A 26,885-nucleotide genomic window follows, 5' to 3' on the forward strand; every position below is an offset into this window, starting at 1 on the left:
AGGTAGTGTCCTGGGGACTCAGGTTCGAATCCTGCCATGGCAGACGGTGGAATTTGAATTCAGTAAAATCTGGAAGTAAGAGTCTAATGATGACTGTGAATCCATTGTTGTTTGCTAGAAAAACCCATCTGGTTCACTGATGAACTTTAGGGAAGGAATCTGCTGTCCTTGCCTGGTCTGTCCTACATGTGACTCCAAACCCACAGCAATGTGGTTGATTCTTAACTGCCCTCTGGACAATTAGGGATGGGCAATAAATACTGGTATGGTCAGCGACACCCTTTTCCCATGAATGAATCAATTTTAAAAAAGTTTCATTCCCTCAAGGACATGAGTGAACAAGATGGGATTATCTTATTCAAAAACTGACAATGGTTATATTGTTGCCACTAGGCTAGGTTATTTTTTATTGGAGATTTTTATTGGATTCAAATTTCACCATCTGCCATGGTAAGATTTGAGCCCATAATCCTGAGAACATCACCTTGGGGTTCTGGATTACTCATCCAGTCTCATTACCAATTTCGGAGAGACGTAGAGAGATAATTCCTTCGAGTTTGAATCTAATGGATAGTGTTGAGAAACAGGATAAGACTTTTTATTATGTGTTCAAACTGTGTTCTATATTTAGATGGTTTGTTTTTTTTTCCCTTTTGTGTAATAAACCTGTGTCATGAAATAAGGTCTGCAGCCTTGTGTGACTGTTTCAATACGTGACCACTGCATTAACTAAAATTAGAAAAAAGTATAGATCCATCAAGTCCGATTTAATTCTGGGACCTGGCATGCCTAGTACTGCTAAAAACTGGGGCCATTTCAAGCTCCACATTACACTTGTTCACAGATCAAAATTTGATATCTAGTTTTGACAGTACTGACTCGAGTGAAGAATGTTGACCAGGATGCTCCAGAACTTTGTGCTCTTTTTCACATAATGTCACATGGATTCTTTACATTCACCTCAACGAGACTAGGTTTAACGTTTTATCTTAATAGCAGTATCTGTGAACATTGCATCTTTCCCTGTGTAACTGCATTGAGCGTATCTGCGCTTATCACAAAACTGTACGCCGTAAGGATACGATGTGAGCTAGCAGTTTAGGGAGATATTATTGTTGGGGGGAGTTTCTATGCACTCAATGAAAATAGAAAATGAGTGACTCGGTGTGATGGAGAGGAAACGTTTGAGGGACAAAATTGAGTTTATGTTTGAGTGACGCAAGCATAAAGCTGTCATTCATTATAAATGTCGAGAGCCTAAGGGAGGTCACCAGCTGAAATTATAGACTCACAAGCTCTAAGTAAGAGATGATCAAGCCCTTCTTGCTCCTTGGGCTTAGAAATCTTCTCTTTCTCATTCCGCTCTCCAGCTTACTGTGAGTGTGCGGCAATTTTCAAGCCTCAAAATCAGATCACAGTGAGAAAAGGTTTGGGAAGCACTAATATGCATTCTACCGATGAAATTATTCTTATTTCTCTTGCCTGCACTCTTGGTTGCATTATTTCAACATTTGCTTGGCCCCATGCAAATAAAGTAATCGTGAGTTTTGCGGATTGAGACCTGGATGAGAGATGTTGTTGCATGTTTAACAAATGTGGAAACTTAAATGCAGAATAGTGTCTTGCTCAAAGCACTTTTGTTCAAACTTGTAAGCAGGTCGATGTCAGAGTAAAGATCAACTGTTTCTGTAGCACATAGATTAGTCACTGCAATGTGTACATTGAATTAAAGAATAGTTGGTGGAGAATTGGCGGTATGCATGTGGTTGGCTTGGGCTTGTGCAAGACGAAGATGTTAAACTTCTTTTGTTTATTGTACTGGTTGAAACTTGCCTTAAAATGAAAGAAGTGCAAAAAGCCAGCTTTACTATTATTCCAGAGGTCTTTGACTCCCGGACCACATTTGCCTGTTTCATTAATTATCTAAAATGTCACCATGTTTCTGCTGTTCCCATCACAATCTGAGTTCAGCCCCACTGATGTGTTGTAACCTAGCAAAAGAGGTCATTCAACAAAGTCATAAGAGGTGATGACTGACGCTCTTTAGTTCAAAGTTAATGGACTTGTTGAAAACATAAACTGCAGCGACATAAATTTCTCTTCTTCTCTACTGTAAGCTGATGGTTTTATAGTAAATTTGTTTTTCTTCTCCTCCTCCAGTGAAGATATCTAAGTGTATTTGCCCTGATTACACAACAGTGACATTGAATCCAGCTGTAGTTTTCATATATTACAGCCTTCTAAAAAAAATGTTTAGGGAAATAAATAAGCTCAACATTTAGAACAAAGAACAAAGAAAATTTACAGCCCAGGAACAGGCCCTTCGGCCCTCCAAGCCTGAGCCAATCCAAATCTACTGTCTAAACCTGTTGCCCAATTCCTAAGCATCTGTATCCCTCTGCTCCCCACCTACTGTGGTTAGCACTGCTGCCTCACAGCGCCAGAGACCCAGGTTCAATTCCCGCCTCAGGCGACTGACTGTGTGGAGTTTGCACGTTCTCCCCGTGTCTGCGTGGGTTTCCTCCGGGTGCTCCGGTTTCTTCCCACAGTCCAAAGATGTGCAGGTCAGGTGAATTGGCCATGCTAAATTGTCCGTAGTGTTACGTAAGGAGTAAATGTAGGGGTATGGGTGGGTTACGCTTCAGCGGGTTGGTGTGGACTTGTTGGGCCGAAGGACCTGTTTCCACACTAATGTAATCTAATCTAATCTAAATCTACTCATTCATCTGTCCAGACACATCTTAAATGAATCTACCGTGCCTACCTCTACCACCTCTGCTGGCAATGCATTCCAGGCACCCACCACCCTCTGTGTGAAGTACTTGCCGCGCGTATTCCCCTTAAATTTTTCACCTCTCACCTTGAAAGCGTGACCTCTCGTTATTGAATCCTTCACTCTGGGGAAAAAGCTTATCTCTATCTACCCTGTCTATACCCTTCATGAGTTTGTAAACCTCAATTAGGTCCCCCCTCAATCTCCTTTTTTCTAGTGAAAACAAACCTAACCTACTCAACCTCTCTTCATAGCTAGCACCTTCTATACCAGGCAACATCCTTGTAAACTTTCTCTGCACCCTCTCCAAAGCGTCCACATCCTTTTGGAAATGTGGCAACCAGAGCTAGTATGTTCAATGTCTGCAGTGGGAGGCCTTTGGAATCAATCTGGAAAAGAAATAATTCCCATTTGGAAAAATGTGGCTAATAAATCAACATTAGCACAAGATTTGTTAAAACCACACCATATTTGACTATCTCAGTTGCATTCTTTGAAATAAGTGAGACACTTTATGGGTATATAAACTTTAACAAAACATTTGATATAATAGAAGAGAGAGAAGACAGTGACTAATGGTAAATGATTGCTTTTTCAGACTGGAGGGAAGTTGAAAGTGATGTTCCCAGTTGGTGAAAAATGTCCATATTACAGAGGAGGAAGTGCTGAATGTCTTGAAATGCATAAAGTGGATAAATCCCCAGGACCTGATCAGGTGTACCTTAGAACTCTATGGGAAGCTAGGGAAGTGATTGCTGGACCTCTTGCTGAGACATTTGTATCATCGATAATCACATGTGAGGTGCCGGAAGACTGGAGGTTGGCTAACATAGTACCACTATTTAAGAAAGATGGTAAGGACAAGCCAGAGAACTATAGATTAGTGAGCCTGACGTCGGCGGTGGGCAAGTTGTTGGAGGGAATCCTGAGGGACAGGATGTATGTGTATTTGGAAAGGCAGGGACTGATTAGGGATAGTCAACATGGCTTTGTGCGTGAGAAATCATGTCTCATGAACTTGATTGAATTTTTTAAAGAAGTAACAAAGAAGATTGATGAGGGCAGAGCAATAGTTGTGATCTACAACGACTTCAGTAAGGTGTTCAACAAAGTTCCCCATGGGAGACTGGTTAGCAAGGTTAGATCTCATGGAATGCAGGGAGAACTAGTCATTTGGATACAGAACTGGTTCAAAGGTAGAGGACAGAGGGTGGTGGTGGTGGGTTGCTTTTCATACTGGAGGCCTGTGACTAGTGGAGTGCCCTCAAAGATCAATGCTGGGTCCGCTACTTTTTGTCATTTGTATAAATGATTTGGATGTGAGCGTGAGAGGTATAGATAGTAAGTTTGCAGATGACACCAAAATTGGAGGTGTAGTGGACAGTGAAGAGGGTTACCTCAGATTACAACGGGATCTTGATCAGCTGGGCCAATGGGCTGAGGAGTGGCAGATGGAATTTAATTCAGATAAATGCGAGGTGCTGCGTTTTGGAAAGGCAAATCAAGGCAGGACTTGTACACTTAATGGTAAGGTCCTAGGGAGTGTTGCTGAACAAAGAGACCTTGGAGTGCAGGTGCATAGCTCCTTGAAAGTAGAGTCACAGGTGGATAGGATAGTGAAGGCGGTGTTTGGTATGCTTTCCTTTATTGGTCAGAGTATTGAGTACAGGAGTTGGGAGGTCATGTTGCAGCTGTACAGGATATTGGTTAGGCCACTGTTGGAATATTGCGTGCAATTCTGGTCTCCTTCCTATCGGAAGGATGTCGTGAAACTTGAAAGAGTTCAGAAAAGATTGACAAGGATGTTGCCAGGGTGGGTGATTTGAGCTATTGGGAGAAGTTGAATAAACTGGGGCTGTTTTCCTTGAATCATCAAAGGCTGAGGGGTGACCTTATAGAGGTTTATTAAATTATGAGGAGCATGGAGAGGGTAAATCGACAGTCTTTTCCCGAGGGTGGGGGAGTCCAGAACTAGAGGGCATAGGTTTAGGGTGAGAGGGGAAAGATATAAAAGAGACCTAAGGGGCAACCTTTTCACGCAGAGGGTGGTACATGTATGGAATGAGCTGCCAGGGGAAGTGGTGGAGGCTGTTACAATTGCAACATTTAAAAGGCATTTGGATGGGTAAATGAATAGGAAGGGTTTGGAGGGTATGGGCTGGGTACTGGCAGGTGGGACTAGATTGGGTTGGGATATCTGGTCGGCATGGACGGGTTGGATCGAAGGGTCTGTTTCCATGTTGTACATCTCTATGACTCTGTGCCTCTAATTGTTTATAATTTTAAAGTTCACACCTGACTCAAATCTCAAAAATGTGGTAAACATTGAGGAGAATAATAACAGACTTTAGTGGGACGTAGACCAGTGAAATTGGAAGCCAGTGGCAGCAGTATGAAACATTACATATTGGTATGAAAACTGAGAGAGACAATGCAAAGACAATTTCAAAGTAGGTGTAGAAGCAGATATACATGAACATGTACGTTCACATTTTTTTTCAAGATATAAGGTAATGGATTCCTTTACGTTAATAGATAGAGGGTGCAAAGAGTAAAATCTTCATAGACACTGCTCATGCCTCAGTTAAAACATTGTGTTCAATTCTGGGCACTCCCTTTAGAAAGCATACGCATTTCAGCAAATTACTTGCTACAACTAAGCCATTGGAGTGGCATCTCTAAGTGAGATGACCAAATTGTGTCTCATTATAACCCATTTCTCTGCTGTGACTCTGTGCTAACTTAGAAATGATTGTCGCGCCCTTTCATGTGGCCAAATAAGGCTTTTATTCCGTGTTTGGCTGAATTTGAGACCGGACTGTAGAGGAGAAAGGGTAGCCTGTGCTTCCCAGTTTCTATTATGTCACTGGCCCAGGAATCCTGAACCCCAGAATACTTTTCGAGTGACATGGATTCGAATCCCACTGTGGCAGATAGTGAAATTTAAATCCAATTTTTAAAAATCTGGAATTAAAAGCTACTCTAATGGTGACCATGTAACCATTGTTGATTGTCATTATCAATCCATCGAATTAATTGCTGTCCTTTGAGGAAGGCATCTGCAATTCCTTACCTGGCCTACAGAACACTCCAGATCCACAGTAGTGTTGTTGATGCTTAACTGTCCTCTGAAATAGCTGAGGAAGCCACTCAGTTAAAGGGATTAGAGATGGGCAATATATACTGACTGAGACACTGACTCCTGCATGCAATGAATAAAATATTTTTCCAACATCCTAAGATAACATCAGAATGAAAGTAAGGGTTGTGTTTTTAAAGTTCTTACAATTGTCATTATTGTTTTAACAAAATACATCTGTTTCCATGGTTGGTTTGATAAACTCTGAAGAATCATCTAGACTCAAAACATTAGCTTGCTTTCTCTTTCTGTCCATCTATGCTGCCTGACCCTCTGTTTTTATATCTTTCTGGGATGTGGACATCACTGGTTAGGCCAGTATTTATTCCTTGCCCTTAATTGCCTTGGAGAAGATGGTGATTTGGGGAACACAGAGTGAAGTTGGGAAGAGAATTGCAAGATATTGACCCAGAAACAGTGAAGGAATGCCGATATAGTTCCAACTCAGGATGGGGATCTTGCAGCTGGTGCTGTTCCCATGAATCTGCTGCCCTTGTCCTTCCAGGTGTATTAGTTTGCAGGTTTGGAAGGTGCTATAGAGAAGCTTTATTATTGTGCATCTTGTAGATGGCACATACTGTTTCCATCATGCATTAAGGATGTAGGGAGTGAATGTTGCGATATGGGCTGCCAGTGAGGAGGTGATGTCCTCCTGGTATTATCACAAAACTATTAATCCAGGAACTCAGTTAAAATTCCAGGGACCTGGGATTGAATCTCACCATTATGCCAGATATTGGAATTTGGATTCAGTTTAAACAAATCTGGAATGAAGACCGTGAAACCATTGCTGATTATTACAATAATCCCATCGAGCTCACTAATGCAATTCAGGGAAGGAAATCTGCCCTCCTCACTTGGTCTGACCTATATGTGGCTCCAGACCTACAACAATATGGTTGACTCTCAACTGTCCACTGAAATGGCTTAGCAGTTCAAGAGCAGCTAGGGGGCAGACAATAATGCCTACCAGCCAGCAAAGCCCACATCCCACAAGTGAATTTTTAAAAAATCAAGCTGGCTGCTTTCTCCTGCCTGTGTCTGTATCTTGAATGTACTTGACCTTGACTTATCCAAACAGCTGGGCAGTATTCCAGTACACTTCTGACTTGTGCCCTGTAGCTAATGCATAGGCAGTGTGGAGACAGGAGGCAAGTTACTCACTACAGAATTCTAACCTCTGACATGGTTTAGTAGCTAGTTTTTCTATGGCTGGTCCAATTCAGTTTCTGCTCAGTCGTAGCCCCAGGATGTTGATAATGGGCAATTCAGTGATGATATTAGGAACAGAGCAGACCATTCAGCCCATTGCAACTTCTCTGCCGTGTAATATAATCATGTTTGATCAAACACTTCAGTGCCTTTTAGCCACATCATCAATGGCATAAAGAGTTATGGAGATAATGAAACAAAGATTAACCTCTAAACTCAAAAGATTGAGCTTCCACAGTCCTCTAGGGTAGAGAATTCCAAAATTTCACCCACTCTTGAGTAAAAAAAACTCCACTTGGTCCTTAGTTTGAAACAGTGCCCTCTGGTTGTAGATTCCTCTACCAGGAGAATCATTTTACCTACATTAACCCTATCTATCCCTTTAAATATTTTACAGATTTCAATGAGATCTTTTCTTTTTCTTTGAAACTCTTGAATGCAGGCATAGTTTGTGCAGTCTTCATAAGTGGGCGGCATGGTGGCACAGTGGTTAGCACTGCTGCCTCACAGCGCCAGAGACCCGGGTTCAATTCCCGCCTCAGGCGACTGACTGTGTGGAGTTTGCACATTCTCCCCGTGTCTGCATGGGTTTCCTCCGGGTGCTCCGATTTCCTCCCACAGTCACAAAGATGTGCGGGTCAGGTGAATTGGCCATGCTAAATTGCCCGTAGTGTTAGTTTAAAGGGGTAAATGTAGGGGTATGAGTGGGTTGCGCTTCGGCGGGTCGGTGTGGACTTGTTGGGCCGAAGGGCCTGTTTCCACACTGTAAGTAATCTAATCTAATCTAATCTAATCACTTTCCCCCATTCTGGGAACCTACGTTCCCTGGGAACCTGCTTTTATGACATGATTTGGAGGTGCCAGTGCTGGATTGGGGTGGACAAAGTTAAAACTCTCACAACACCAGGCTAAAGTCCAACAGGTCCAAATAAACCTGTTGGACTATAACCTGGCGTTGTGTGATTTTTAAACTTTGTTTTTATGACTATATATTTTGAGCTAAGGAGACCAAAATTGCATAGAATACTCCAGGTGTGGTCTGTCTAAGCTGCTATACAATTGAAGCAAGACTTCATTACTCTGCACATCTGTTCTTCTTTGCTTTAATAGAACTACCTTGTATTGTTTGGCATTCAACGTTGAGGAATAACAGCCAGATTTCTCTTGTTTGGTGATAGTCACTGCCTAGCATTTGAGTGGTCACTTGACACTTATCACTCCAAGCATGTGTATGGTCCAGGACTTGCTGTATATGGACACAGACTGATCCAGAATGCTCCAGAAAGTCTGAGGAGTCGTAAATGTTTCCATACACTGTTCATTTATAAGTGAGTATTCATATTTCTGAGTTTATGTTGGAGGGAAAGTCATTGATGAAGCAGCTGCAAATGGCTGCACTGAGGACATCATCCTGAAGAACTCTTGCAGAGATGTCCAAAGGCCAAGATAATTGACCTACAGATAACCACAACAGTCTTTTGTGCTGGTGAGGCTTCAACCAGCAGAGAGTTTTTCCTCTGATTTGCTAAGGACTGTTGATGCCATTGTTGGTGAAATGTAGCCTTGATGTCAAAGGCAGTCACTCTCTCAATTCTGAAGTGCAGCTCATTTATAAAGTCATAGAGATGTACAGCACGGAAATAGACCCTTCTGTCCAACTCGTCCATGCCGACCAGATAGCCCAACCCAATCCAGTCATTTCTTGTGGTGAAGTCACTTCATGTTCCTTTTCTCAGGAGGTGGTAGATGGGGTCTAACTCGATATGTTTATTGATAGAGTTCCGGTTAGAATGCCATGTTTCTAGGAATTCTCGTGCGTGTCTTTGTTTGGCTTGTCCAAGGATATCCCCGATCTCCTGTGGCTCCACACAAAGGCCACCTTGCTGAACTTTGAGGGGCCCTATTCTCTCCTTAGGGCCCTTTTGCCCTTAATGTATTTATAAAAGGTTTTTGGATTCTCCTCAACTCTATTTGCCAAAGCTTTCTCATTTCCCCTTTTTACCCTCCTGCTTTCTCTCTTCAGTATACTCCTACTGCCTTTGTCGCAGTTTTGACCAAGGCTGTAATGAGGTCAGAAGCTGAGTGGCTGTAGTGGCTCTCAAACTGGGTATCCGTGAGCAGGCTGTTCAACTACAGGTACAGTCTAATAGCACTGTGTGATAGTCCCTTCCATTACTTTGCTGATATGCCATTATATTACATTTGGAATCGGTGCTTTTGGCCGAGACAGCATGTAATTTACTATAGAGTGAGGAGCATCTGGGAGTCAATCTTAATTTTAATTTTTCCCTTTTAAAATTAAATGTTGGGCCGCAGTATCGCTCAGACATTGGAATTTCAACTCGTGACAGAGCAGTAAGCTCATGCCTACTAATCTGTCCCAGTCATGTCACTGACGTGGAAGTGATGACGTTTATTTTTTGCAAGTTGGGCGAGAGAGTCATTCGGTAATTCTTTTCTTGTCGACTATTTTGCATCTTCTGCTGGTTGGTTCAGAATAGCTGAAAGTGTCTGAGCACATTGCCTGCTCTCCTTAATGCCCATGAGGCAGAGACACCGGGATAAAGCAGAAGCTGTATTTCCTAAAAAAACAAGTGTTTATTTGCCCACACTTTCACTGCTCTCCAATTTTGTCTTTTGATGTCTGTGGTCAATATTGTGCTTCAATTGCTGTAGCAGCCCATTGTTACTATATGTTTTGCTGTAAATAAATCAGCAATTTTCATATTTCAACCCAACAGCCCTCTAAGACTATCCTTTAGATTAGATTACTTACAGTGTGGAAACAGGCCCTTCGGCCCAACAAGTCCACACCGACCCGCCGAAGCGTAACCCACCCATACCCCTACATTTACCCCTTTTACCTAACACTACGGGCAATTTAGCATGGCCAATTCACCTGACTTGCACATCTTTGGACTGTGGGAGGAAACCGGAGCACCCGGAGGAAACCCACGCAGACACGGGGAGAATGTGCAAACTCCACACACAGTCAGTCGCCTGAGGCGGGAATTGAACCCGGATCTCTGGCGCTGCGAGGCAGCAGTGCTAACCACTGTGCCACCGTGCCGCCCACAAACTGTGCCACCGTGCCGCCTTTAGTTCACCTATTGATGCCTGAACCTTTGCCATCCACCATGTAGCTCAGAACTTGGCCAAATATCTTTTAAAAAATTAGTTTCGCAGTTTACATGATACTTTAATATTGAGGTTTGCTTCCACACAGCTTTCTTAGCGCAATATAAGATATCAGAATCTCTAGTTGAATCCTAGTTGGCGAATGATGCAAAAGCTTTGGAAATGGTTTAGCATAGATTCACAAGGATGTTACTGTTAGAAAGAGACAAATTTATAATCAAGGATTTTCATTGGTACTGGGAAAGTTGAAGGATGCCCTGCTTATAGGCCTTCAAGATACAAAAGAACACACTGAAATCAATGTCTAAAAACATGTTTCCATTGGTGAGATAGTGCAAGTAAGGCACACATTTTATGATCATCTCAAAGAATCCTGACTTGGAATTATACTGCTGGCTCAAATTCCTAGAATTTATTCCCAACAGCACCGTGGCACTACTCTGTGGTCTGCAGCAGTTCAAGAAGGCAGCTCACCATTACCTTTTCTGGAACATTTGGAGATGGGTTGTAAAATCTGGCCTATCCAGTTAGTTGAGCTAACTGACTGGACAGCTGGTTTGCAATGTAAAGTAATGCCAACAGCATGGGTTCAATTCCTGCACCTGCTGAGGTTGCCCAAGAAGGTTACCCAATTCTCTTTCTCAACCACTCCCCTTGCCTGACTAATGGTGGTTTTACCTTTGATCCATTGACCCCCTCATCCACTGAATGAATAATTTAAAAAAGGCTAGAAAAGTGAAGCACCTGAATAGAGCATAGAATTCTTTTGAAAACCCTCGAAGTATTGTAACTTGTGCAGGAGACCTGTTCATGCTGGTGTAATCCTGCTACTATTGTACTGCCACATTCTGTGAACCTGAGTGGTAGATAAATTTATATACTCTGTCAAATTTGGAGAGCGATTTAAAAAGTGTTTTTAATTTTTTCTATTTAATAGAGGCAAGTGCATTTAATATATTTTGAATTGTACAATAGACTAATTTTAATAATGTACATTCTGCGCTAGTATTTATGAACCATTTTGTTCCAGTAATTGTTTTGTTACAGTAAATGTTCCATTATTTTTTGTATGATACGTTACTAACTTTTTTTCTTCTCCTTAGTTTTATAAGCTCATTGGGACTGGGGTATATGATGATCTGCTCTGAGAATTATCCAAATGTCCTCGCTTTCTGTTTCTTGGATGAACTGCAACGAGAATTTATAACGTTATATGACACGATGAGGATAAATATTGCTGTCAGGCCATACTCTTTCATAGAATTTGGTGAGCTTGCATATTTCTTTTTTGTAAATGGTTATATGACAATGAAAACAATGATAGTTTGTCTTCTAAAGTGGAAATTTATGGAGAGGAAAACATGCAAAGTATTAATTACATATTGAGAAGGGAAAAGCAGATATATTTTAAAAATTCTGTTTATTAATTGTATTACATTGAACATAATTTTTCATTTTGGTCCTGTGAATTCAGATGCATAAGTCACATCTTTCTCTTGTATAGCAATTCGGGTACAAATGAAATTATAACAAGGGGACCAGTTGTATAATTGTCCTCAATTTGATGATTGGTTAAACTAGAATAACGAGCAGGAAAGTTTGTGTTATCCAGCATGTGCAAGATTTGAATCTTGCCAATAAATCAAAAATGCAGCTGAGTTTTAAAAACTAGTTTATGGGTTGTGGGTGGCACTGGCTAGGCTTCCATTTATTAACTGTTCTGCGACTAACCTTGTAAAAGTGGTCATAGTTTGCCGCCTGTATTTCTACAGTCCATGTGACATAGGTACACCCAATATGCAGTCAGGAAGTTCCAGGACTTCTATCCAGCGACATATATGGAATGGTAACATATTTCCAAGTTGGATGTTCTGTGGCTTGAAGGGGAACTTGCAAGTGGTGGTGTTCCCATGCATCTGCTGTCTTTGTCCTAGGTAATAGAGGTTGTGGGTTTGGAAGGTGCTGTTGAAGGATTCTAATCATTCTGTTATTTGGGGACTGTTTACACCCAGTGCTTTGTCAATCATTTCAGACTGACAGCATCAGTATTTTAATTGGTAACTTTGCCTGTTGTATTTCTTTAATAACTGACAATATTTGACCTACTGTTGTGGTCCATGCAACATTGGTGTCAAGGGCAATAAGTCTCACCTTCCCTCTGGATCGAGCAACAATTTCCTTCCCTAAAGGAAGTTAGAGAACCAGAGTTTTTATTTTATTGACAGCGGTTTCACGCTCATCATTAAACTTTCAATTCAGATTTTAATTCAATTCAAATTCTCCATCTGCCGTGGTGGGATTTGAACCCAGGCCACCGGAACATCACCTTGGTCTCTGACTTACTAGTCTTGCAACAAAGCACTATGCACTAAATATCGTCTTTCTTGCATGACCTTGAATTCACTGCACAGATCGTGGAAGTGTACACAGTGAATAGTGTCAAAGGAAATTGGATGAACTCTTGAGAATAAGGGTCTGACATAGGATAGAGTGGGGAAGGGGGGACTAAGTGAATTGCTGTATGTGGGCCCAATGTGGAATTAATGGCTGAATAGCATTCTCTTTCACTCCAAGAATTTTTTTTTTTGAATTAATGTAAAGGTCTTCTGTTCTACTAGTTAAAAGAGAGAATGATTTTCATGTCTTAATTTTGTCTACTTTAAATCTCTAGATAATTTTATCCAGAAGACCAAGCAGAGATACAATAACCCTCGGTCTCTATCAACAAAGATAAATCTTGCTGACATGCAGACGGAGATCAAGTTGAGGCCGTCTCATCAGCTAACTATGCTAGATGTTGGAACAGTGAATGGTAATGTGCATGCACATTCCACCCCTTCCAAGGGAATAGGTGAGGAAATTTTATTTTTTCTATGTTTCATTAATATTTGGACTGCAGCATCACGTTAGAAGCATTAGGTTCTCGTCCCTTGAGACCAACTACCGATTTCTTTTGTTTCCTCTCTTAATGGCTGATGATTGAGCTATCGTTCAACAACAACAATTCATCTTATTGTGGCATATTTAATGGAACCCCCCCCCAAGATACTAAATAAAAATATGATAAGACAAAAATCTCCCCAGATCCCTGGTTACTAACACCATTGATACCTTTCAGGTGCTCCTTAAAGTCTATAATTTTGCCAAAATTTTTGGTCACCTTCCCCAAGACCCCTTTGTAGTTTGGTGCTAAATTTTTGCTTGTTCGTTTCTGAAAAATGTTTCAGAATTATTTACTATTTTAAATATGCTATATTAATTTAAAGCAGTGTTGCTCCATTAGCTCAGAATTTGGTCTTACTCATGCCGTTTAAACCTGCCGGCCTCACCATTCCAATGCCAGAGTTCATTCGGTCCCTCCATACTCCTCTTCTCTTCTGTGGGCTCTGCCTTAACCTCTCTCCCTTTATAAGGCTCTCAAATACTTGAATTTAAATTAAAACCAAAAGAAATGCCAAACATGGAAATCAGAAACAAAAACACAAATTGTTGGAAAAGCTCAGCAGGTCTGATGGCATTTGTGGAGAGAAATCAGATTAAACGTTTTGGGTCCAATGACCCTTCCTCAGAACAGATTTGAATATCCTTGAGAGGCTGCAGAAGGGATTTACTCAAATAATTCAAGAGAAAGGGGAATTTTAGTTACAACGATAGATTGGAGATGCTGATGTTTTCCTCCTTTAAGAAATAGCATTGAGGTGACAGGTTTGGACAAACTAGACAAAGTAAAAAAGCTGTTCCCATTACTTGAAACTAGGACAAACAGATACATGTTTTTGAGCAACAGATTCAAGAGGAATTGCGAGAGGTAATGATCTGGAACTTACTGCTGTCAGGTATGGTGGAAGTGGACACAATCGGTGATTTCAAAAGTAAGGGAGGTGGGCATTTGAAGGAAATAAACTTGAAAGGGCTAAAGGGATTGAGTAGAGGAATGAAACTGGATTGCTTCACAAAGAGCAATCTATAAGCCAGTCACTATTCATTAGGCATTATGAATTCTCCAGACTTGGTCCAGCTGGTAGGGTCCAGGTGAACTTGCTGGGTTACTGCTTGTACTACCCTGAAATTAGATTGGTGAACATTCTGTTCATTCTCACAATGACAATCCTTTTAGGTGTGCTCCATTTCACCCAACTATTCTGTCCTTTCCCATTCAGGTCCTTTCAATATGGGTTCCCTATTGTCCACTATTGTAGGATCGCCACACCCTAAGAAAAAGTCACCATCATGTGTCCCTGCAAGTCCAGTGCATTATCCCTGTTGCATAAATTCAAAAGTGCGCATAGAAAAGTGAAAGGACAACCACCTAACCCATAGCAATGAGGTGGTGAGGAGGATATATTAAATGTGAGGATCTTTCAGCCAGACAAAGTTAGATGATAATGGGTAGAAAGTGTTCATCTGAGAAAGAAGCAGCAACAACTCCGATCTTCTTGGGGATGGATTGGGCATCTGTGGTGAAAAGAAAGTGGTTCAGGCTAGGAAACCATCAGTATTCACACTCAAAAAAGACAATGTGGTCGAGGAGAATACTGAGATACAGGCTGCTAGACTAGATGGGATTGAGGTACATGAGGTGTAAAAGTAGATAAATCCCCTGGGTTCGATGGGCTTTATCCTAGGATTCTCTGGGGCGTCAGGGAGGAGATTGCCGAGCCTTTGGTTTTGATCTTTATGTCATCATTGTTTACAGGAGTAGTGCCAGAAGACTGGAGGATAGCAAATGTTGCTCCCTTGTTCAAGAAGGGGAGTAGAAACAACCTTGGAAATTATAGACCTGTGAGCCTTACTTCAGTTGTGGGTAAAGTGTTGGAAAGGGTTGTAAGAGAGAGGATTTATAAACATCTGGCGATGAATAAGTTGATTAGGATAGTCAACATGGTTTTGTGAAGGGTAGGTCATGCCTCACAAACCGTATTGACTTCTTTGAGAAGGTGACCAAACAGGTGGATGACAGAAAAGCGGTTGATGGGGTGTATATGGATCTCAGTAAGGCGTTTAATAAGGTTCCCCACAATAGACTATTGCACAAAATACGGAGGCATGGGATTGAGGGTGATTTAGTGGTTTGGATCAGAAATTGGCTTGCTGGAAGAAGAAAGGTGGTGGTTGATGGGAAATATTCATCCTGGAGTTCACTTACTAGTGGGGTACCGTAAGGATCTGTTTTGGGTCTACTGTTGTTTGTCATTTATATAAATGACCTGGCCAAGGGCATAGAGGGATGGGTTAGTAAATTTGCGGATGACTCTACAGTTAGTAGAGTTGTGGTTAATGACAAAGGATGTTGCAAGTTACAGAGGGACATAGATAAGCTGCAGAGCTGGGCTGAGACGTGGCAAATGGAGTTTAACACAGACAAATGTGAGGTGATTTACTTTGGAAGGAGTAACAGGGATGCAGAATACTGGGCTAATGGTAAGATTCTTGGTAGTGTGGATGAGCAGAGAGATCTCAGTGTCTGTGTGCATAGATCCTTGAAAGTTGCCACCCAGATTGATCGGCTTATTGAGAAAACAAAATCCACACATTTGGTGTGTTAGCTTTTATTGGTAGGGGGATTGAGTTTTGGAACTATGAGATCATGCTGCAGCTATACAAAACTCTGGTGTGGCCACATTTGGAGTATTGCATATAGTTCTGGTCACCGCATTAAAGGAAGGATGTGGAAGCTTTGGAAGGGGTTCAGAGGAGATTTACTCGGATGTTGCCTGGTATGGAAGGAAGTTCTTACGAGGAATTTGAGGCTGTTTTCATTAGAGAGAAGGTTGAGAGGTGACTTAATTGAAACATACAAGGAAATCGGAGAGTTAGATAAGTTGGACAGTGAGAGTCTTTTCCCTCTGATGGTGATGGCTAGCACGAGTGGACATAGTTTTAAATTGAGGGGTGATAGATATAGGACCAGAAACTCAGCTGAACTCACCACATAAACACTGGTTACAAGAGCAGATCAGAGACTCGGACTCCTGTGCCAGATAACTCACCTTCTGATCCCCAAAGCCTGTCCACTGTCCATAAGGCACAAGTCAGGAGTGTGATGGAATTCTCCCTGCTTTCCTGGATGAGTGCAGCTCCAACAACACTCAAGAAGCTTGACACCATCCATGTAAAAGCACCCCGATTGATTGGCATGACATTCAGAAGCATCCACTCCCTCCACCACCAATGCTTAGTAGCAGCAGTGTGTACCATTTACAAGATGCACTGCAGAAATTCACCAAAGGTCCTCAGACAGCACCTTCCAAACCCACAACCACTTCCATATAGAAGGACAAAAACAAATACGTGGACACACCCCCACCTTCAAGTTTCCGTCCAAGCCACTCACCATCCTGGCTTGGAAATATATCGCTGTTCCTTCACTGTCACTGGGTCAAAATCCTGGAATTCCCTCCCTAAGGGCATTGTGGGTCAATCCACAGCAGGTATACTGCAGCAGTTTGAGAAGGCAGCTCACCACCACCACCTCGAAGGGCAACTAGGTATGGCCAATAAATGTTGGCCAGCCAGCGATGCCCACATTCCACAAATCAATTTTTAAAAAACACATCTAACTATACAAAACCAATCCATTTATCATTCTGTAAACTTCAGTAATATGCCCTTTAAGCAAATGTTTTATTTTTCAAAGTAAGGCTAATTTTTGAAGCCTGTTTTGCAGGTCTATATTCATGACAAAGAACTCCAAAGATTTGTTGTTCTGGTTGTCCGGCTTTGCACCCCTGACACTGCAGTCACTAATGACTGGATGTAATTGGCATCAAAATTCTATCCTGTGGATATACTAATATTTTATTGGTATTGTATTAGATAATGAAATAATGCAAGCTGAAACCCTATTTGTGTCACTTGCAGTTATGAGTTTTGCAACTATATTATTAAAGTAAGATGAAGTGGGTATGTGACCTCTTCTGAAAGCTGCCTGACGGCAAATCTGGTTGGTTGGTTGTTAGAGATTGAAGGCGGTGCAGATATTCTTACTGAGAAGGTTCATGGTGTTTACACTTGGAGGCAATGACAGCAGCCCAAGTGCTAATAGTGAAGAGACTGATTGTCTCCAAAGTCCCAGAAAAATGTTGAGAATGCTAGATTGTAAATAGTTGTGCATTAAACTGAGTACCTGTTTCCAAGATTCAATAAAAAGAGTCAGGATCTCAATCAGCATTTCTGTTTTCATAGGCAGAAGTGGGTACTGCAGATGTTGGAGATTAGAGTCAAGATTCGAGTGGTGCTGGAAATGCACAATGCGTCAGGCAGCATCTGAGGAGTAGAAAAATCGACGTTTTGGGCAAAACCCCTTAGTGAGGAAAGATGTTTTCATGTATCGCCTATTGCATTCACATTGCCATGGAGATGGCTTTGAGAGAGAAATGTTCCTGAGTTAGGCAGATTCGTCTGCCAGGTTCCAGGTGAAGGAGAAAAGTTATATGCACTAAGTTGTGTTTCACCACTCGGATTGAAAAGGCCAATTTCAGGAATTGAAAGGAGGCTGGAAGATTTACCAAGCCTGTGCTGGAAATAGACTTTCCAGGGAAAAACCTGAATGAATGAATGACGGTCCTAAGATTAAAAGTTTCCAGGTTAACAAAGATGAAGATCAGAAATAAATCTTCATGTGTTTGGAATCACTTGAATGAATTCCAAGAGAATTGAATATCCACTTAAAGGACAGTTCAGTATATCTGTCAAGTCTGTTTTCAGTTACAATAACAGAAATAAGGAGTATTCTGTTTAATGATTTAAACTATAAGTTGCCCACAAGTGTTTATTTAAATAGTGTTTTCAGCCTTCTGTACGTTGAAAGTTTTAGAAGGTAAAATTAGCTTGTCATCTTTTGGCTTTTAAGTGGAATTTCAAATGTCCTTTTAAGAAGTTATTGGTCTTAGATCATCGTAAAACCTTAAATGATCATTTCTAATATTTTAATGCAGTTGTTAATTTAACATATACGAGAATATACAGAACCACAAACTTCTTTCACATTAAGTACTTGTTTCTGAATTTCTAATGTTAACTTACACTGTCAAGAATAGGCAACTACAAATGAAAGGTATTTCTATCAATCTCCAAGCTTGTACACTGCAACGTACCAAATAAGAGCAGCTAATGACTATTGAGCAGTGAGATTCATGCTTTCCTTACTTTGCGAGTTATGTTTTTTGAGTGGACTGCCAATGAAAAAATTCAAATGAAGGATACTGTTTGTTTGCTTTTACCTACTTGAAACTGAGACTTTCAACAATAACAAATTAGAGATTTATATTTAGTGGATGTAGGTTTGCTCGCTGAGCTGGAAGGTTCGTTTTCAGACGTTTCATCACCATACTAGGTAATATGATCAGTGAGCCTCTGGATGAAGCACTGGTGGTGTAGCCTGCTTTCTATTTATATGTCTGAATTTCCTTGGGTTAGTGATATCATTCCCTGTGGTGACATCATTTCCTATGGTGATATCATTTCCTGTTCTTTTTCTCAGGAGGTGGTAAATAGGATCCAAGTCAATGTGTTTGTTGATTGCAGAGGCAGTAACGCAGAGACTCGAACAAACAGCCCTGCCAACCATCCAACCCAAACTTTGGGTCAGCTACGTGGATGACACCTTTATCCTCACTAAACAAAACAAAATAGAGGAAACCTTCAGGACCATTAACAATACCCTTACTGGCAAACTGCCATTCCTAGATGTCACAGTAGAACGAACAGCCAATGGGGAACATCAAACCAACGTCTACAGGAAAACAACACATACGGACTAAATATTGTACCACAGAAGCAATCATCCCAACATCTACAAACAAAGCTGCATCAGAATATTATTTCAACAAGCCACCACACACTGCATCACATAGGAACTACGTAAAGCAGGGGAAAACCACCAATACCGTGTATTCAAACAAAAGGTACTCAATGAACACAGTCCACCGATTTCTGAGCAACAAATCCAAACAGGCAGACAAAACGTGCCCAGAAACCCTAGCCACTCTCCCCTACATCAAAGACATCTCAGAAATGACTGCCAGGCTACTCAAACCTCTTTGCATCATAGCCCACAAACCCACCAACACACTAAAACAGCAGCTAATGAACTTAATAGACCCTATACAGACAACAAGCAAAACTAATATCATCTACAAAATACCTTGCAAGAACTGTAACCAAACAGGCAGAAAACTAGCCACCAGGATACATGAACATCAACTAGCCACAAAAAGACATGACTCACTCTCACTAATATCCTTACATACGGATGAGGAAGGACACCATTTCGACTGGGCCAACACATCCGTCCTAGGACAAGCCAAACTGAGACACGCACGAGAATTCCTAGAAACATGACATTCTAACCAGAACTCTATCAACAAACACATTGAATTGGATCCGATTTACCATCCCCTGAGAAAAAACAGGAAATGACATCACCATAGGAAATGATGTCACCACAAGAAAGGACATCACCAATTCAAGGAAACTCAGACATATAAATAGAAAGTGGGCTGCACTACCAGTGCTTCATTCAGAGGCTCACTGAAGATGTTACCTAGAATGGTGATGAAATGTCTGAAAACGAACCTTCCAACTCAGTGAGCAAGCTTACATCCAGAACCTCAACCTGAGCTACAAATCTTCTCAAAACTTGCTATTTCGTGTGTGGAATCAGATTTTGTCAACAGTGTGTCTGTGAAGTGCCTTGGGGTGTTTTGCTGCATCACGTGCATTTAATTGCAAACTATATCATGAGAGTGTTACATTACAAAATTTGGCACTGAATCATATAAAGTAGCATTCAAATAATTGACCAAAAGGTTGGCCATAGAGGCAAGTTTTGAGAAGTACCGACACAAAGGAGAGCTAATGGCTGAGAAACTTAGTGAGGAAGTTCAAGAAGTAGAGTCTGGTCACCTAAAGCTCTTTTAAAATATGTCAACTTAACTTGAGTTTCCTTTAACTTGAGATGGATGAGTTTGAAGGCCTAGACTTTGTATGAATTATTTTGATGTCAAGTTCTGGGCCTATCCAGATGTCGGATCCTATGGTCAATAGATGTGAAGCTGGAAAAACACAGCAGGTCAGACAGCATCTGAGGAGCAGGAAAGTCAACATTTCAGTCCCCCAGCCCCCTCCCTCTATATTTTAGGATTTTAGGAAGAGTTTTAACAGGACTTGCAGGGCATTTTATATTCTCTAGTTTAAAAAGTTAACTTTTGAATTGTGCCTACTAAATATCTGTAAGAATAACTTCAGCTGGAAAGGACAGTGACCCGATGTATTTTGTTTTGTCTGGAAAGGAAGATCTTAGCTAACCCTCGGCTTGTGCAAACAAATATAACCATTAGTAAATATAGATTGAGAGTTAATCACCTGCATTGGGCATTAAACTTGTACTCGCATAACTGAAAAAGTAGCAGTAAATTGATGGCTCACAGTCTCAAAATGATGAATACTCATGGCTAGTAGTGGAAATTGCTTGCTTTGCTTGAATGGAGGAATGGGTAAAAAGAATTGTTTAAATCTATCCTCTATTATTTGGTCTGGAATGCCACCTGGATTCTAAGTACAATCACTGAAAAAACAACTCCAACTTGGCTGCTTTAAGTGGGGGAAAACAGTTGCTGGAAATGTTCTGTGAATTGCGCTCTGACTGTTTAACACTGTGAGGGAGAGCTTCACTCTCTCAATTATCAAGTGTTAGGGATTTGTAATTTTGAGCTGTTTTTGATTTCTGTCACTCTCTAACAGTTGGTAACCTAATCTTGAATGGTGTTTGATTCTGTTTAATGAGTGCAGTTTTCTAGCTTAGCTGGGCCTCGGTGTGAGAGCCTGCATTAACGCAGAGCATTTTGACTGGGATTGAGAGAGAACTGCAGTAGAATCAATGCTATTGTGAAAATCTGTATTGATTGGTGCCTGCACAGGTCCAAGAAAACTTGGATGGATAATGTTAACAGCAAAGGAGATGAGATTTAGATTTATTGTCACATGTATGTAAAAATACAGTGAAAAGTGTTTTGTTGCATGCAAAATGTTGTCTTTCTCCAGCACCATCTTGAAATACTGAATATAATGCAAGATTTTAGTGTAATAGATTTAATCTATCCCTCCTCTTGTTACCCTCTGTTACTCTGTTCGCTGTTTGACATTGGCTGCAGTCTCCGTAACAGGCTCCCAGGTCTCAGGTACGGACTATGGGATCTCAATTACAGGTCCGCCTATGTCATTGCTGACGCTCCTCCAGGCGCAGTTGCTGTAATCCTGGCTCTGGACTCCACCGATGACACTGAAGCCTGTACGCCATCAGCGCCAGAGCCAGCCATGGATTTGGGGTGGTGCAGGGCCCAGCCCCAAACCACTCCCCCACAGAGAAACAACGAAGCTACCATTGCACTGAACGATGAAGTTGTATGAGATGACATAGATATGGCCTACTCTGCTGCCTGGTATCTGTGAATAGCAGGGCCCTTGGATCAGAAGACAAATGCTGCCAACCCACCATCGCACAGAATGGGGCAGAGTGAAATATGCTTTGTCATATTTTATTTTGTGGTCCCTGCTATGTTCTTGTACATGTTCATCATGCTAAAGTCAACATTACATTACAGATGACCCATTCTAATATACCTGAAAGTCCAGAGGTGCCAGAAATAATAAAACTGACATATCACTTGCAGGTATTTTTAAATGGAGTAAGTAGAGCTGTATCATAAACAAGTTTATTTTGCGTGGACTTATACTATAGCAAATTTCATGAAACCCTGTATGACAGTGACCCCAACTAGGAGTGAAGACAATGACGTTATCCCTGACCCCTTTCCATGAATCATTTTACCACTTTTTTTTAAAGCTTCAGTAACTTTAGATACACTCACTGTTCAGTGATTCAAGATTGACCTTCAGATTCCACTGACTCTATTATCTGCTTTAGTCTTTTGGACTTTGAAACTATAAAATTCTTCTTTCCCACACCTTCTTGTTATGTCATGCAAAAAAGAAGTGCGATGTCCTGATTCACCAAGCATATCAAAACCTCATTTGAACCATGAGCGTATAGATTAGTTGGATCAGAATTATCTTGGTCAAACGTGTTGAGGCTGATTTGGGTGTCAGAATGATATCCAGGTGTAAACAATTCCAGTCACTCTGAAATGTGAGATTCCATATATAGAACTTTTTTGAATTTGGATTTTTGAATTCTGAGCTAGTAGTATGTGGGGTATTCTGTTTATTTGAAGGAGTTAAATGTAAGTATTTCTGTAGCCATGGTGACTTAACTTTAAAACAATTTGAGGGAGATCGCCTGCAAGAGTTAATGAGTTTGTATTGACATTGAGAGGGTTTATGAAGAGCACAGCGTAGTGCATTAGGTTTTCCGTTAGAAGAAGCTGGGCATCTTTTAAGCTTCAGAAGGAACGCCCACAACTTAGTGAAACCTTTCAGTTGCAGTTTTAGTTCAAGGCAGGTCTGCTGAGTTCTTGCCTGAAGATGGATGTATAAAGCTGTTAATCCTGAGAAAAGGAGAAGATATTGAGATTTGTTAGAAACATTATTTCCTAGTAGTTACTGACCAGAAGTGTTTCGATAAAACCCTAAGGGTTATTTCATGCTGATAAAAATTTAAGCTCCAGGATGTGGCTATCAAATTCTCCAATTGGGTGGTGAATGAATGAATGATTTTATTATCATATGTATTTTACAGTGAGAAAATTGAAAAATACAGTGAAAAGATGTTTCTCCTGTTGTCACAGTCTGGCACCATTTTGAATATTTTTAAGAATAAGAAAAAAAAAAGATATAGCCCATCAGTGCAGAGCCAGCTCATCAACGACGTCTCCACCACTATCCTTCTTCACCGCTGCCTATACTGGACCCAACCAATGTTGAAGTCACCAGTCTTCAGGCAACATCTTTTGCTGCTGAGCTGATTCTCCTCCGCTACCACCTCGCCACCACCTTTGCGGACCCACCACCGTTATAGTCACATCTCTAGCCGCTGGACCCACCTTGTCGATGTCGCCATGACGCCCTTCCACCACTGCTTCAGCACAGTCAGCGTCAAACCCAACCAACAGTGAAGTTGTCACTCCTCAAGCGCCATCTTTCATCACTGGGCCTACATCACCAATGTTGCAGCCGCCGATTCCAATGCCAGGTCCCACACTCTCCCTGGAAAAGTGATAAGGGGCTCACTTGTCACCACCACAGGTCTGCGCTGGGCCACAAAATTCAGGAGCCAGCTGGAGAGTGAGGAATTGTGCATTTTGGCACTCAACGAGGGGTAGTTTGAAATGATTCAGTCTTGGCAATGGGTAGAGGACCTTGAAACTGGGGGAATGAAGAGATCGGCACTGGGGAAGGGGCCTCAATAAGTAACTGAGAAAGTGGACTGGGAGAAGGTAAGAGTAAGCTGAGTAATTGAGGCTCAAGGAAGGGTTGAGGGATAGCACCATCTTTCTCTGTGGAGTCAGGAATGGCATTTATTAAATGAACATGGAGCAGCACTGAAAGAGGAACGGCCTGTTGAGTAACCAAAGGGGAAGGGAGGAGGAAGCTGTTTAAAACTGAAGGCAAGAGACGAGGAATTATTCACCAGATGTTGGTATTGATGGAGTGTAAAATAAGTTGTTTGCTGAGCTGCTAAGTTTGTTTGCAGATGTTTCATCACTGCACTAGATAATATCATCAGTGCACCTCCAGTGAAGCATTAGTGTTCTGTCCCACTTGCTATTTAGGTATCCCGGTTGGTTGAGGTGATTGGTATACAGGGTCCAACTCCATATGGAGTTCCAGGTTGAGTTTCAAGCAGTGGGCTTGGAAGATATTGTCAGAGACACCTTGACAACTGAGAACAGTGCATGCCTTATAGGCTCTATTGTCCTGCTTTATAGCTACTCCTATTTATATGATGAGTCTAGTTTCTGATCAATAATTATCCCAAGATGGTTGATGGTGGGGGATTCAGCCATGGTAATGCCATTGCATGTCAAACGCTGATGGTTAGATTCTCTCTTGGAGGAGATAGTCATTCCCTGGCACTTAAGTGACACAAGTATGACTTGCCATTAGCACAAGCCTGAATGTTGTCCAGGTGTATTTGTATGCTGGCACAGACTGCTTTAGTATTCTGAGGTGACATCCCAAATGATACTGGACATTGTACGCTTGTCAGCAATGATCCCCGTTTCTTACCTTTATAATGGAGGAAAGGTCATTGATGAAACAGCTGAAAATGATTGGACAGTGAAATAACAAAATTCTGGACATTTAGCCACTTGTTTCTGGTCAATCCAATTTCTTTACAGGTGTAAGAGTTTGCCACTGCAGGTATTCCTCAGTATTGTGTGTTCGTGTGGTATCGTTAGCATACAGCAGCTCTCGAATGAAAGCTTTGTACACATTTAAAAGACTGGTCCAATTCAACACGCTCCTCGTGCTTTATTTCCCATAGTCCTTTAATTTTTTCCAAGTTAATACACATCTAATTCCTCTTTGAAATGTAGCAGATCTGCTTCCACCATCCTTTCAGATAGTTCATTCCAGATTATCATAGCCTGGTCATTTTAAAAAAAAATTTCATCTGTTTTCCTCCTCCTTCAAAACTACTTTGTCAGTTGTCTTGTAGTTATCAACTCTTCTGCAGGTGGAACAGCTTCTCAATATATCTTCAACAGTCATTAGATTTTCTGTTCCCAGTCACTGACATTAACAGACCACATATAACAAATGGTAAATTTACCTGTTCCTCCACCAATGTCATCTGCTGTATCCATTGCACCCGATATGGTCTCCTCTACATCGGGGAGACAGGATGCCTATTTGCAGATCGTTTAAGAGAACCTCTCTGGGACACCCACCCCCACCACTCCGTGGTTGAACACTTCAACTCTATCTCCCATTTCATCAAGGACATGCAGGTCCTGGGCCGCCTCTATCACAGAACTGTTACCACCCAATGCCTGGAGGAAGAACACCTTATATTCCGCCTTGGGACCCTGCAATCACATGGATTCAATGTGGATTTCAACAGTTTCCTCATTTCCCCTCCTCCCACATTATCCCAATCCCAAACCTCCAACTCAGTACCGCCTTCCTGTCCTGTCCATCACCTTTCCCATCTGTCCGCTCCACCCTCCTCTCTGACCTATAACCTTCTCCCTTACCTTCATCTACCTATCATATTCTCAGCTACTTCCCCCCAGCCCCACCCCCTCCCATTTATCTCTCAGCACCCCAGCCCACAAGCCTCATTCCTGATGAAGGGCTTATGCCTGAAACATAGATTCTTCTGCTCCTTGGATGTTGCCTGACCTGCAGTGATTTTCCAGCACCACATACTCGACTCTGATCTCCAGCATCTGCAGTCCTCACTTTCTCCACAGATGGTAAATTACTTGGTATATTTTTAAATTAAAACAATTTTCTTTTATTCTGAAGCAGCCATTATCTCCTAGCTTTTGAGTACTATGCCTCTTTAAACATCCATCATAGATGGTAAAAGTTGACCTGCTGATGGATTACAGAAGCATCACAGTCAAGTATACACCTATGTAACATATTATGAAGTCAGTGGCTAGAGCTTAAGACAGGAATCTTGGGTACATTCCTCGTCCGTTCAAGGTTGCGGTTATTGAGCTTGATTTTTTTGCAGTGTGATTGATGAGCAAACCTGGCACCAAATGAAAATCATAACTAGTCTCTGTGTTCAGTTTTGCATGCAATTATCTGGCAAGCCATCAGGGTGGTTTGTTCTATTGGGAGCGCATGATCTATGTTAGCAATTGAAATGTGCAGCTAACTTCATACCACTTTTTGTATTTGTGTTCCCACAGCTCCAAATCAAAGGCTGGAACCAGTAACGCTACCAGGAATCATATCTTGTTTACTATGTTTCCTGTGCGCAGCTTTAAATCTAATCCGTGCATTTCATGCAATGGAAAATGTGTTTCAGGTGAGGTGTGCAATTTATGAATTTTTTTTTGCAAATACAGTTCCTCAAAGTTAAAATGTTTCTTTTCTTTATGGGATTTTAGCTTAATTGCATAAAATTATCTTGAATGCAAAATGGTTAAAGAATAGAGAAGGACTAGTGTAAATAGCACACCACATCACCAGTCTGTTGCAATTTATCCTCTTCATTTTTCCTCACTGTACAAGAGTTTCCAATCCCAATTGGAAGGTGGTAAGCAATGGTCTACTGAGATGAAGTGAGGGAAGATCTGAGATCTAGTTGAATCGGGCTGCTGTCATTGTTAATAAGCAGTTATTGTGGCTTTAGCAACGTTCTGTGTCCACTTTCCAGGTTCATGGCTTTGAACACAGTGGGATGACAATGAAGATTGTAACAGTGAGATGAGAAAAAATTTTAAATTTCGTAACAATTATCACATTAAGCACAAGCAATCAATTAATATCTGCATGTGTTTGTGTTGTGGAAAGGTTGAATTCCAATGCACTGACTTCAATGATTATTAAGTGATCATCACAATTCGGTTCAAAGGAAGGAACTCTGCCAAAAACTGGAAAAAAATTGCAAGATTCCTGATACTGGATTATGGTTTTTGGCAACTTCTGTTTATTTGTATAAGACACAAACCCAGACTGACTTTAAGCAGTAGACATAGAGAG

At 41.3% G+C, this 26,885-nt stretch overlaps 1 protein-coding gene across 1 annotated transcript in view; it reads left to right on the forward strand.

The window, feature by feature from the left end:
- The window catches only part of sec22a (SEC22 homolog A, vesicle trafficking protein), a 67,915-nt gene that overhangs the window by 18,132 nt on the left and 22,898 nt on the right, over positions 1-26,885 (forward strand). The window contains exons 3-5 of the mRNA XM_043694261.2: positions 11,366-11,529; positions 12,934-13,113; positions 26,090-26,208. Of these exons, the coding sequence (XP_043550196.1) occupies positions 11,366-11,529; positions 12,934-13,113; positions 26,090-26,208 (463 nt within the window). The remainder of the gene's footprint in view (positions 1-11,365; positions 11,530-12,933; positions 13,114-26,089; positions 26,209-26,885) is intronic.

This window comes from Chiloscyllium plagiosum, unplaced genomic scaffold, assembly GCF_037043375.1.
Source record: "Chiloscyllium plagiosum isolate Xiang-an unplaced genomic scaffold, Cpla_swu_hap1 HiC_scaffold_7, whole genome shotgun sequence".
NCBI classification, from domain to species: Eukaryota; Metazoa; Chordata; class Chondrichthyes; order Orectolobiformes; family Hemiscylliidae; genus Chiloscyllium; species Chiloscyllium plagiosum.